Source organism: Pelophylax lessonae (genome assembly GCF_965119305.1).
Source record: "Pelophylax lessonae genome assembly, chromosome: 1".
Lineage (NCBI taxonomy): Eukaryota > Metazoa > Chordata > Amphibia > Anura > Ranidae > Pelophylax > Pelophylax lessonae.
This window is the reverse complement of record NC_138768.1, coordinates 743,851,055-743,865,390: the sequence shown is the minus strand read 5'-3', so window position 1 is coordinate 743,865,390 and position 14,336 is coordinate 743,851,055. Positions and strand designations below refer to the sequence as shown.

The following is a 14,336-nucleotide window of genomic DNA, read 5'->3' as shown; positions in this document are numbered from 1 at the left end:
TGCTTAGCAGAGAGCAGGATCTGTTAGTGAGGTCTGCTCATTGTGCTCAGGTGCAACTCCTTCTGTTCTGTTTCACACTGGTCCAATAGGGAGGCATATTGGACAGTGGGAGGAAACCTGACAAATGAGTACACAGGCTTTTGATACAGCCCTTGCGATTTGGCAAGGAAAAGTGCCGCAGGGCATGCTGGGTTACTGCATAAAAGCCAGGAGCACATGTGCTCGGGGTCTTTCGGCTGGATAGAGGAGTCCCAGAGGGAGGGGGCGGCTGCCTCCTCCTCTGTAGAGGGGTCGTGCAGCCTCAGGTAGTTGACCTGAGGGTCTAGACTCTAGGACAGTGCTCATGAGGAGCTGAACCCAGAGGTCTGGTGAAGCTGACTGAAAGGGGAGACACTAGAGCAGCGATGGCGAACCTATGGCACGCGTGCCACGGCTGGCACATAGAGCCCTCTCTGTGGGCACACGAGCTAAGTTGTCAGATCACTACTGCCCCCCAGCTGAACCTCTGTATCTCTGCACATCAATGTGTGTTCCTCCTTATGTATCAGTACGTAATATCACACGATTTTCTCCTACACAGGGCTGTGGTTATTTTGCCTTTGCTTGGCTGGTTACCTGGGGGATCAGGGAGTGTCTCTGCTGTGGAGCCATGTTTCCACCTGGCGCACGGGGGGGAGGGCATGATTGGCTTGTGTGGGGCCCATCGGATGGCATCATCGGTGCCGGATAGAGCCTCCCTTCTGGGGAGTACTGCTCGTGGACTGGTGGAGCCACGCACGTGTGCCAGTGGACTTTGAGCGCATGGAGAGGCGCCATGCACTCTAGGCTCGGTTGGTTCCAGAGCTGCCTCCCCGCATGCGTGGTATTACCCTGAGCCGCACACGTGCATGGGCATTCAGCACCATATTTAGGTCCCCAGGCCAGCTGTATCCACAGTGCTTTGCCCTGGAGGACACCATTGGGACATCAGTAGAATTTTACCAACAGGTAATTACCATCTCCATCTTGGATGTAGGGTCCCATGATGGGACACATACATAGTACAATGATTGCGTGATTCATGAAAACGCACCAACACTCCTGATGAAGAACCCCATTACTGTCAATGGCCCCACCCACATTTGAGTGTTCCGTCGTTTGAAAAAGCACAAAAAGATTATTATTTTTTTTTTTAGGCAGAATCATACGTTTTTGGTTCCTTGGGGCTCATTCAGAGGGGTGAACAGTCCCATCCTCTGTACAGAGCTGCTGGCAGATTTAATTCAGTGTTGGCACTTTAAAATAAATACGTTGGTTTTGTGTTGCAGTTTGGGCACTCAGGCTCAAAAAGGTTCGCCATCACTGCACTAGAGGATCTGATTCTGCAGTACAGTGAGTACAGATCTGTGTCAATGGGCCTGACCTGAGGGGGGCTATCCCTGCAGCTAGAAGAGTCTGTGGACGGGTGTCAGTAAATGGGATGCTAGTGAGTGTCCCGAAGATTTTGTAGATTCACTAAGTGTATTGCTGGAGAGAAAAGAGCAAGGAGACTTAACCCTTTCCATACATGTGGCAGTATGGATTAAGCAGTGCAGATTCTTCCACAAGCAACCTGGTGAGGCCAGGTGAAAAGTCCCAATCCATTGTGAATAGTTACAGTTGGAATATCCCACTTTTCCCTTCTCCCATCCAAGTTCCAAAATAAACACTAAAAACCAATACCCACGTGACTGTTTATTGTGTGAGGAGCCATCAGGAGTAAGGAGTTATTTTATTTACAACCTTAGCACAGAAATCACATGGCTCCACAGTGATAAAAGAAGTTAATTTGAAGTCTATGAAGTTAAATGCAAGCATCACAGCATGACTGCACAGTTGCTACCTTGGAAACACTAAGCCAGGTCTGGTTTACCTTACAGAACATGTTATTCAGCTAAATTAATTTCAGGAGCATCAAAACCAATGCTGTGGAATGCCTTACAGTTTTCTTTAAAGTAGCTGCAGCCTAAGTAGAAAAGCCTGTCCCCCTGCCTTCATGCTGCATAGAATGACCAATACTGTGTGTGGAAGCAGCAGTTTTTCTTCTGAGGTGTGACATGCCCTTTGCTGATTCGAAGCGAACGCTCTTTAATCAAGAGGGAGCATTGAGCTTTGCTGATTGCAGAGCCATAGCCTTTGACTCAGCAGGGGGTGTGCCAACCTCTGCTGATAATACAGCAGCTTGGCAACAACAGCAAAAGACTATCATCATGTCGTAGTGTAGAGCTAATGACAAGTATAAAGTAGGACAAAATAGAAGATTTGAATGTTGGAGCAAGCTGTCTGCAGTGAAAACACCAATTTCATATCTCCACCCCCAGCTGAATTCAGGAAGAAATGTAACATTACCATACAATTCAAATAATAAAAAAAAAGGTGTAATCTTAACCTGAGCACAGCTGAATGACCGAGTTCCTATGGAAATTATTCTGGGGCCAACAAACTGGGGGGGGGGGGGGGTTAATTTAGAGAAGCACCCTTTTTTTTGTTTCAGATATACACTGTATATTATTTTTATTGTTGCCTCTCACTTGGTAGCGAATTGTTTTTTCATTTGTTGACACCCATCCCTGATACTTCCACTGCAGAGGTATGAGTTTACCAGAAGAAATAAACATCTTACTTTATATCTACTTGTGGAGACAGAAGCTGCAAGCGAGTATAGGAAAACATCCAGGCATAGCTGACAGCTGTGGGGCAGTACTTGGGCAGATTATCTTGTTTCATAAAGCTGGAGAGGCTTATTATCCATGGATCCAGACCCTGTGTAACATGTGCAAAAATCCAGATATGCGATGGGCTGACAACATCAAACTGATGGCTGATTGGCGAGGAGCTCCATTCTGCAAGTGTCTGCAGATCTATCGAATTTGGACAGTACAGCAAAGTGGTCTAAAAGCAAAAAGAAAACAATGTTAGAAGTTAACTTTGTGTACCAGTAACTCGGGTATCCCCATCTCCAGTATGACCAGCCTCTTGTATGTAAGATTTGTCCTTGATGGGTTGTGCTTTCTCAGTCGTCTGTTTATTTCTCATATACTGCTCTGAATATAGTTAGACTCTTGCCATAAATGATTGTGTCACAACACTTGCCTGATCTGCTCCTGTAAGATGTATAAAGCTTTCTAGAACAGAAGGACTAAGCCTGTCCATCACATCAATAGCCAGTTCTTCATCACACTAAAAAAAAGGAAAAAATAAATGTTAGAGAAACCAAAAAATAAAATGTTACTCTCTTTTACTTCAAAGAAAAAAATTCCTGCCATCACAGGCTATACAGTCACCCTCGCCTTCAAATTATCACTACAAATACATGACGGACGTGACTGTTTCAAGAAATATCTTCCCAGTAGCCAAAGAAAGTCACATCCATTCATCAGCATATTTTTCTTAAATTTGTGATTGTATATAAATTTAAGATACAGCATATACTTATTATTTGGGAATATGCTAGCATAATGTACAGTAGCATGAAGGATAAACAAATGAAAAAAAGATCCAGATTATATAAAAGCTTGTCTTTATTAAATGTCTTCTTTTACCTTGGGAAGTTCTAAGACCGTATACAGTGTCCGTATCTCCCGTAGGACATTTACAGCAAGTCTCCTGGTGGAAGATCGGCTGTTACATAAAATGACCAGTGCAAAACCCTCTACAACATGGAACACATTGGAGAATGGACTTCTCTCAAGAGGGAGGGTATGGGATCCTCCATTGGCCAGGCCCCGCTGTAATCAGAGACATGGAAACAAAAATTAACGTTTGACTGATTTTGTAAGTAAGGATTTCCCAGTTCAATTATATATGTTTGATAGTTTGATGGTCCTTACAAAAGTTTCCAATCTCACTAAGTGTTTTAAGCAAGCTAACTTTAAGGCCCTGTTCACACTGGGGCGATCCGACTTCCCTGTGCGACCTCACAGGTCGCGGCGCGCTGCTCGCACCGCAACCTCGGAGCGGCCGGCACGGACTTCATAAAATTGAAGTCAATGCAGGTCGCTCCAGGTCGCCCCAAAGAAGCTCCGGACCCTTTTTCTAAGTCGGAGCGGCTTGTGTCGCTCCTATTAGAACGGGTCCACAGCTTCTCTATGCCAGGCGACCTACGGCGACCTGTCAGGCGACCAGGTCGCCTGACAGGTCGCCCCAGTGTGAACGGGGTCTAAGAGCCCATTCACACTAGCACGACTTGTGAGGCGACTTGTGTAGCCCCAGGTCGCTTGACATAACAAAAGCAATGTTAATCAATCAGTGCCATCTTAATTGGCACTACTGAAGTCGCTTCGACTTCAGAAAAGGGTCCTGTACTACTTTGAGGCGACCTGTGATCCGACTGTCCCATATACTTCAATGGGAGTCGCCTCCTTATCTTAATTGAAGCGACTTATCAGACTTTCCAGGAAGAAGAAAGAGATTAGCCAGGCATTCCCCACAGACAAAGTCGCCTGTCTCTTCAAAGTAGTGCACAAGTCTCTTCCAAGTCTCTAAACAAGTCTCTAAACAAGTCTCTAAACAAGTCTCTAAACAAGTCTCTAAACAAGTCTCTAAACAAGTCTCTAAACAAGTCTCTAAACAAGTCTCTAAACAAGTCTCTAAACAAGTCTCTAAACAAGTCTCTAAACAAGTCTCTAAACAAGTCTCTAAACAAGTCTCTAAACAAGTCTCTAAACAAGTCTCTAAACAAGTCTCTAAACAAGTCTCTAAACAAGTCTCTAAACAAGTCTCTTCAAGTCACAGGGCGACTTTCTGGTCGTGGTAGTGTGAACCGGCTCTCAATCAGGTCTTATAAACAAGATTTCATGTTTAAAATATAATATACATCACAAATTAAAACATATTTTAGCTTTCGCTTTTACATAAACATATGAAAACTCATTTCCTTTATAGGTTTATTCCTTATAGGAGCACCTAGTCATTTGGGTATGCCTATTCGATTCCTGGCACTTTTAACCATATTTGTCAGAAGCACCCTAAATCAAACAATTTTGGGGATAAGATTGCCTCAATGCTCACAAGAGTTTTTCATTTATTAAATTGTATTATTTTTACAGTATGTTTGACGATCTGAATGATACATAGTTGAAAAAAAATAAATTGGCAAGCTTTTAAAAGCCAACCTAACATTAAGCCCCAGTTCACACTTATGCGATGCGGGAAGGCTGCGAATTCGCAGCCTGTTCCCGCATCGCAAACGCACCCCCGGCAGTTCACACTGCCATATGCGATACGCTGGGGGTGTCAATGTAGTCTTAACGACACCCCCAGTTTGATCGCATAACGCAGTGCGATCTTGCAGTTCGCACAGGATCGGATCGCACAAGTGTGAACCGCTGTGCGATCCGATCCTTATGCGGCTGCAAAAAAGGGTCCTGTGCGTGTTTGCTGCGGGTGCGGTGCGAATTTAGCCATACAAAGTGTATGGCTAAACTCGCACCGCACAGCCGATCGCATGTAATGAAGGAGCAGTGCGCTCCGACATTACATGCTAACGCCGCAGCCGCATGAGTGTGAACCGGCTCTGACGAATACCATAGCAAGACATTAGGTAGTTCGAACATAAATGGACCAGGGCATTGAATTGGCAACTAACACAAATGAGTTAATACACAGAAAAGAGGTGTGCCTCTTTTTCGTATATTCCGGATGGCAACTTCCTCAATATATATTGTATATTCCAAATGGCATCAAATAAGAAAAGTCAAAGAACCAAGACCATGAAAAAAGGGTTACTAAGTACCACACCTCCAATGGCGCACAAGGCACCCCTCACCCCCAGAATAAGGGAGTAGAAAAAAAAAAGCGGGGGGTTGGGGCAGGAGAAAGCGGACTCACAGGAAAAAAAGGGGTAGGAAACAAAGAGTAGGAGGATAGGAGAGGAGATGAAAAATGGAGGACTCCAACACCCAGGTGCCTCAAGCTTCGCAGAAGCAGCAAGTCTGGGTCAAAATAAGGTGGCATGTAGGACTCAATCCATTTCCTAGTCATCTTATTTTGCTGGGCTGTCACTTTTTTGGGAAACTGGGGGATAGTCTGGGTTTTCCAAGCATGTGCTATCACTCTCTAAACTGGGGTACACACTATAAGAAATTAGGGCAAATGATCGTCCTATTTTCCTTGTCGTTTTACAGCAAATCAGAAACAATGAAGGAAAATTCGTACGAAAATCTGTAGGACAAAGGCTTTTTTTCGTTGTTTATGGTTTCTGATCATGCGCAGTCTTTGGTTTTCTCATCCAAAAATGGTACACATTAAACGAAAATTGTTCGTTCTGTTTCCATAGGAGAAAATTGTTGGAGCTTGTCCCTTCAGAAATTTTTATTCAGAAGGTCGGAATCGGCTGTAGAAAGTTGTGTACATGCAATAAAAAAATTGTACGAAAGTTCCTCGGACGAAAATGTTTACCCAATTTTCTTATAGTGTGTACGACGTGCCTTTGAGGATGTGCGGACCTAGCATACTTTGTGTTTGTGCATTCCTCAAGCTACTGAAGGAGAGCATCGTAAGATTTTTTTTCAAAAAAATTACCTGTGAATGTGTATACCCATTTGTTACACTCTAATCCAAAATCTATATGTGCCTGAGGAATCCATCTGTCCAGCAAATGCAAAAACAGTGAAATCCACAGGGGAACAAGGTACCAGCCAGCACTTTAAGAGTAGCTTTTGACCACATTTGATCACATTCTAGTCCAACCTATCTCTGGGTTTTATTTTTCCAAGTTGGCATTCCATTCGACCACATAGGAGGGGGGCAGTTGCTGTTGCTAAGGAAAGCAAAAAATATGCCCGTAATATAAGGCCAGGACCTCTCGGTCTGTTTAAGAAGGCACCCTCAAAAGTGGTCGGGGGGGTGAGAGATCAGCAGCATGTTAAATACGCGGTTGCAAAAAAATGTTTGATTTGGAGACACTGGAAAACAGCTCTAGATTCCAGCTTTGAGTGTTTGAAAAGTAAGAGTATCTGAATTGTGTAGAAAATGGGTAACCAGATATAACCTACACCAAAGCCATTTATGGAACTCAAAAGGTGGAATAAGTCCCGGGGGAAAGAAGGGATTCTCTAAGAAAGAGAGCAAGGGAGTATGGGCAGAAATCAATTTGTATTTGATTTTCTGTTTCACTAGTTTTTTTTAAGTTATCTTTCCAAGATATAAAAGAAATACAAAATCGTTTGCAAACGTTACCAACATAACAGCATTTGTACATACAAGACAACAAGAAACAAAGCTGAACTGCTCATTATTATGATTACCAGTCCAGGTAGCAGGTGTGGGCTGACTCACAGCAGTTCTATGATGTAAAGGGCCCTGATTGGAAGGAAACCAGTGCCTTTCCAAGTAGGAAACATAAAAGCCCTTAAAACCCGGGGCATCATAAATACTGAACAATCAGAAAACACTATATAACAACAATACTTCCATCTCATAACCAGTACCCCCCCCCCACCAAGGGCAAGGTCTAAACATATGTTCAACAAGGTATTCTACCAATACCAGGAGGGCCATATACATATAAAAAGAAATTGAGAAATTAAAGAGGAGTGAGGTACTGGGCAGAATAGAAAAGAGGTGGTTGAAAAAGAAGAGAAGGAAAAGAAAGAAAGGGGTTCCGCCTGGGGGTAGGGTCAACTCCGCACTTGCAAATAACTAAGCCAGGGTGACCAGAGTTTTTCAAAACGCGATTGCTTGTCCCTTAAGACACTCACAAATTTTCATTCAGCATGATCCAGGTGAGTTTGCGTTTCATCAATGTAAGATCTATGACCAGACTTTTTCAAGCGGATGCCATTTGTGTTTGATTTTCAAGTCTACCCAGATCTTCAGACAAAATATTTATGAAAACAGATTTGCAAAGGTAAACCTCTAAGTCCCCGTTCACACTAAGGCGACCTGTGAGGCGACCTGGTCGCCTTCCATAGGGAAGCTGCGGACCCGTTCTAATAGGAGCGACACAAGTCGCTCCGACTTAGAAAAAGGGTCCGGAGCTTCTTTGGGGCGACCCAGAGGCGACCGCCATAGACTTCAATGTTATGAAGTCCGTGGCGGCCGCTCGGAGGTCGGCCCCCCCAAGTCGGATCGCGGCAATGTGAACGGGGCCTAAGGAGACCCATAATTATTTATTTTTTTGTTTACTAATGGCGGCAATCTGCAATTTGTAGCGGGACTTCGATATTGCGGCGGACAGATCGGGCCCCTAACTGACATTTTTTACACTTTTCGGGGGACCAGTGACATTACCACAGTAATCAGTGCTAAAAATATGCACTGTTACTGTAATAATGACACTGGCAGGGAAAGCATTAACCCAGGAGTGATCAAAGGGTTAATTGTGAGCCTAGGGGAGTGTTTTCTAACTGTGGGGGAGGGACTTGTGAATTGAACACAGAGACCTGTGATCCTATATAGAAGGATCACAGGCGCTCTGATGATTTCAGAGAGAACAACGGTCTGCTGTGTTTACAACAGCTGACCAGTGTTTTCTCTCACCAGGGAGCAAATGCGGATGCCCGGCGGCAATCGCGGCAGCCGACCCCCTGGATCGGCATCCCCGCTGCCTAGTGAGGGCACGGTCGCCACCAGGAGCGCTCCCACGAACTGCCGTACAGGTACCACGATTCGCGCAGCGGAGCCAGCCTGCCGCTGACTCCATATTATGTCCGGATAAGACAGGGCCTTTGGAGTCAGGCTGCACCTGCTCAGTTTGGTGTGTATTGCTAGAGAGGTTTTTTTTATTTTCTTGGCAGAAAAAAAAAAAACATGCAATTAGCACAGGGCCAATCAGCACTGTCCAGACAGAGGGTCAGGGGTCCTGCATCCTGATAGGATAGCTCAGCGCAGTATGAAAACTCCTCCTACAAGCTTTACCAGGAACAGATAGAAGTCACAAGACCACTATATACTGATTAGAAAAGGTATTTAGCAGTTTATATTTACTAAAATAATTGCATTTCCATGTTCTGTGTACTGTGGGAGACCAGATATAGTGAATGCAGGGTCCTGGGTTTAGTAACACTTTAAGAAAGTCTATGCTTTGCACAGCAGCCAATCTGATTCGCTCTCCCTTATCCAACACTTCAATGGGCGAACGGGGAAATGTGATTATTTTCTCTAAGCAATACAAACAGCCCTGCCTTCAAGCGCCAATAAAGTCCTTCTTAATTTCCCTTTGTTAATCCCTCATTCTGCAATCTACCCATTTTTCCCCATAGCTGTCCAAAGGGCGAGTTATGACTGCACTTGCTGTCAAAATGACATGACGCATTATCTCCTAGCAGTCTGAAAAATTACTAAAACATGTGGAGAACTTTGGCGAGTAATGGATTTGCATTAATTTACAGTGAGAAAGTTAAAACTGCAGATACAATTATTTATTAAAACCTAAAGAGCAATAGTTCTGAGATTTGCTGCTACATGATTAAAATTTATCTGTGAATTGCTATGGACTGTCACAATAAAACCTCCTCACCACTGCCTTGCAAAAATGTTATTACTTATGATTACACAATACCACAGTCATCCTCTAGCTGATTAAACTTCAGCACCAACAAACTGCCCATGATCAACCATGGATAGTTACAGAGCAAAGGGGGCTACTTACAAATATCAGCAAAAGCAATACAGTTGTGTACAAAGTGTAGTTAAATCCTTATACTGGGTACACACAGGCTGAATATCGTCAGAAATCAGCCAGTATAGTAGAAACTGGCTGACATTTGGCCTGTGTGTACAGCTGCCTGTCTGACAAAAGTTGGTCTCAAGGCCTGTGTGTTCTGGCCGCCCCCCTGTGCAGACCTGTGTGTTCTGGCCGCCCCCCTGTCAGAACACAATAGCACAGCGGGGAAGATTGCTGTACCAACATCACTTGTGTTAGTACAGCAATCTGTCCGTTTTTTCTTTTTTTCATTCAGCCCGCTGGGATGAAAGGAAAAAAAAAAAAAAAAAATATTATATATATATATATATATATATATATATATAGTGTGTACCATGCTTTAGTCAATGATTCCTCTGGATGGCAAGGCTTGAGGACAGGGATGGTATATACCTGTGAATCTATGTTTTTATTGGGCATCTGAGATGCCTGCTTCCACTGATTTATTAGCTGGACCAACATCTTCACAGCATTGTCTAAAAGAGTGGGGTGCACGTCAGTCACCTCCCGCACAATAAAGTATACAAATCCAGAAAGAACATCCTCCCGCCAGTCAGGAAAATCAAGCATTAGTGCCTGTAAGGTATTGAAAGCAAGCCCACGCAGCTCTTCATCCATATGAATTGTAAGCCTAGAGAGAGAAGGAACAGATATTTAACACAGTGAGCTTCACAGAGCATTATTTATCTTAGCACAGGAGGAGAATGCTGACAGCCGTTTAAAAGATTTCACATTCTAACAATATATTAATAATTTATGTTTCTTGCATATATGTGCACTCTTGCATCTAGTAAAAATCAATACTCTGTTGTGGGAACTGTAATGTGCCAGCAAACACAGAGCATTAGCATCTGATAAAACTCCCCCTGCTGTGCATATGACACACTACACTGCATGGTCTCAAGAGAAATATGGCCAAAGCTTTTTTTGGCTGTATTTCTCTTGAGGGTCACAGAAGTACATTTGTTTTGTTCTCCTGTGACTAAGAATCAGCTAAATCCCGCTATAGGCTGATGGGGGCAGAGCTGCCTGATTAACAGGTTGCTATGCATTTGAACATATGGCTGAGAGCTGGAGCAGGCCACTTCCATCCCATTACCGGCCTGGCGCTCCAGTGAGTGCTGAAGAAGCAGAGCGGACAGCAGTGACTGAGAGTCACTGCTCTCCCCACATTGTACACAGAGAGTTGAGTGATCAGCGGTCTTGTAATCGCTCAGTCAGAACTGGCGTGGGACAGATGCTGCAGCATTGAGGTGTGCAAGTATGTTTATATTTATCTTATAATCTCATACTTCTCCTTTAAATGGTTATCAAAATGAGGTCTGGATAGTGCCCAAGGCAAAGTCCAGTGCCAAAAAGGTCACTTCCAGGCCAGTCCTGCAATGTCTAGCCTGGGCTGGCCTACAATATTTTGTTTGCCAGTGTCCAATCCTCTGGTAGGTAGCACTATAACTCAAAGGTTTAAGACCTTCAGTGGATGAGAAAGAAAAAACATTTACAATAACAAGCAAAAATGATCTGCATGAGCACAAAAAACGGTATAGTGGAAGGAGGGTAGAGGCTGTAATGAACCAAGTTTTAGAAGTTTAAAGAGGAAGTAAACCCTCCTCTGACACCTTTACCTATAGGTAATCCTATATTAAGGCTTACCTATAGGTAGTGTAAATATCTCCTAAACATGTACCGTTTAGGAGATATTTACCTTACATGCAGCCAGTGACGTCACTGGCGCATGCGCTCTGAAGGAACGGCCGCTGGTGCCGTTTCTTCAGAGCCCCGTGCCGTAGGCGTCGGCTCCCGCGCGCGTGCGTGACGTCACCGCGACTCCGGCCAATCAGATGGCCGGATGCCGCGATCCCGGAAGACGGGCGACTGGACATGTCGTCTGTCATACAGGTGAGCGGGCGGCACGGCGGGGGCTCGTTCTTAGGTAAGTATTTCATAATGAGCTAGTATGCGATGCATACTAGCTCATTATGGATTTCTCTTTCAGGTTGCAGCAAAAAAAAAAAAAAAAAGTTTTGAGGGTTTACAACCTCTTTAAATAAATCCTATTACCATCCTATGAGGAAGTCAAATGTGACGAAACACGTCAGAACCACGGGATTTGCCACTCACCAACATTTCTATTGTGTGTGCTGATTACATGGATGTTTGTAAGTGTATATGACCCCCTTGTTCCTAATAAATTTTTATGCTAAGCGGTATTACACTATGCTTGTTTGGCTTACTTCCATATACATACACCTGACTAGGAGATCTAGCCAGCTTTGTTTAAGAATATACCGCTAGGAGTCAGAACATCCGGTGATACAGCCACTGTTTGGGAGACCCATGGATAATATCCAGCTCAAGTGACCCATTTGCTGTATGGTATTCTGGGTCCATAACCTCTGGTGAGCGCATTCAATTTCTATTTTGGTGGTGTGGGGATTTCTTCTCATCTTTGATCACCTACCTAAGTTTTGGATGGTTCACTTCCATGAGGAATATTTTTTGATCACCTTTATATATAAATTTTTCCACTTATGCCTTTTACTGGACTGCATTTGTTCCTAATTTATATAAGTTCTTCACTGGACTTTATTTAACGTTTTAGCGCTGCACTTTTGTTTTATTTAGACAAGTACATGTCGGTTGATGTGCTGGCAGCTTTCTTTTTGTATTTTGTATGTTAGCTCAGTTTGAAATCTATTTTTCACATTAGAAGAAAGTTTACCTTGCTAGCAATTCGATGAGATCAGCCCTGCTCATACCATCAGGGATAAGCCTTGGAATAGCAGCAATGCATGTCCTAAACAAGTCAATCTTGGGTTTCCTTTCACCTCTGTAATAAAAGATCAGGAAGAAATCAACAGCCATGAACAGCAACGTCATAAAAAACATATGTACCTTGTAGGCTTATTCCATAAGGCAGCGCAAAAAGGCAATAATGTAAAAAGTACAACAAACAACTGGATGTTTCATCAATTTTCATCAGTAAGAACTACAAAACATGTTTAAAATAGAAAATCCTTTCACTCATTTAAAATCTTTTTATTTACTACTCCATAAATCTAACCAATTCAGAATTACCATGCAGCCGTTTTTCAATCACTGACATTTGTATCTTTAGAGTCAGCCCAAATTTCAATGAACTCTTCAAAATGATTGTTATTTGGGAGTTATTTGCATGTTTAGGTGGTCACTACTATTCGTACTATGTTTTATATATTTTTAAATGATAGTTGACAACCGTGCTTGATTTCTGGGGAGGGTCCAAGGTCAAGACAGATTTGTAGATCTGAACGTAAAATAAATTCCCTTTTCATGCAAATCAGACTCTAGTTTTATTATCTGTTAGAATTTCACAGGGTGCTGGAGAAATATTTCTTGAGAAAGCAACATATAAAAAGAAAAATCAAAAATGTGTTTTATTATTGGGTGTTTTGTGGACCTTCAAGGCAGTATTGTGTGAACAAGTTTATATACGTTGACTGAGCTGCAAAGCGCTCCTGGATATTATTGTTAAAAACTGGCAATGATTTAAATAAAGCTTGTTAGCATTTACTAATGCACCAAAAATCTGTTGAAAAAGTGTAAAAATAATATTTTCTCCAAAGGGATTTCTTTGACTCAGTGCGGGACACCAGTTCATAAAAAGGAGCCTTTAGCTAAATTCCAGCCACCATGATCTTAACAGCGGTAGACAATCTACAAGGTAGCTTCCCCTGCTGTGTGGTTTAAATTATGTTTTCTGTTATGAGCAGAAAACTCTGCATTCTACGTGTTGCTATTTGTACAGTTGACACTGTTCTACCAGTTGTGGCCAACACCAGCCCTGCAAGTTAAGCTCGCCCATAGATGGTTCAAATCTTGCCCAGTTCAGCAGGAATCCGCTGAGATTCGAAGCATGTAAGGGGCAGGCTGAATGTACCCAAGTTGATTGATCAACTTGGGTACAACCAGTCTCCCAGATTTTACATGCGATTATTGTTAGCAGCTGTTCTAGTCTTCTAACAACAATCACTGTGTTCTCTCGGCAGGGTGAACCATGGCTCCGTAAGATCGATTCACTCTGTCTATGGCTGGCCTTAGATTGACATATGCACTGGTGTAAAATCTCCACTCCTCTGTGTATGCTCGCTAAGGCTGTGCTTGCTTAATCACGGTGGCGATATTATGACATAGTGTATTTCATGATAAAAATTAGCCTATGCTTGCCACCCCTATGTGAATTTAAAGGGTGCTTTTGAATGTGGAACGCAGGAAAATGCATTTCCTGCAGAAGAAGTAACATTATGTAGGAGTGTTGTAGAGATGTACAATGGTACCTCTTCCAACCCTGAAGCGGTATACAGAAGGTCTAAACAAGTCATGTGACTGCTACTCTGAAGCTAAAAAAAAAAAAAGTATGTAAAGTAAAATAAGAGTTCTGCTCTGCAGCCATGGATAGCATTGACCTTTGTTTTTGAGACTGCAATTTAGCTCTAAAATATCATCTCCTCTCTTTTTACAAAACTAACTAAAATGTAATCTTTCTTATTTGTTTTGTTTTGAATGCCTTTAGATACTTTTTTCAACAGGGTTTACATTGATTAATTCATTTTTTTTTTTTTTAAAACCTCAATATTGTTTTATAACGCAGATTAGGTTAGCAAATCGATTTCATACTATACCCAGCACCCAGGAG

The 14,336-nt window shown here is 42.9% G+C and overlaps 1 protein-coding gene across 10 annotated transcripts in view; it reads right to left on the bottom strand.

The window, feature by feature from the left end:
• The window catches only part of FRYL (FRY like transcription coactivator), a 555,404-nt gene that overhangs the window by 118,921 nt on the left and 422,147 nt on the right, over positions 1-14,336 (bottom strand). For all 10 annotated transcript variants that reach the window (XM_082266339.1, XM_082266334.1, XM_082266333.1 and 7 more), the window contains 5 exons: positions 12,384-12,491; positions 10,058-10,295; positions 3,561-3,746; positions 3,112-3,198; positions 2,642-2,910 (listed from right to left, as the gene is read on the bottom strand). In XM_082266339.1, the coding sequence (XP_082122465.1) occupies positions 2,642-2,910; positions 3,112-3,198; positions 3,561-3,746; positions 10,058-10,295; positions 12,384-12,491 (888 nt within the window). The remainder of the gene's footprint in view (positions 1-2,641; positions 2,911-3,111; positions 3,199-3,560; positions 3,747-10,057; positions 10,296-12,383; positions 12,492-14,336) is intronic.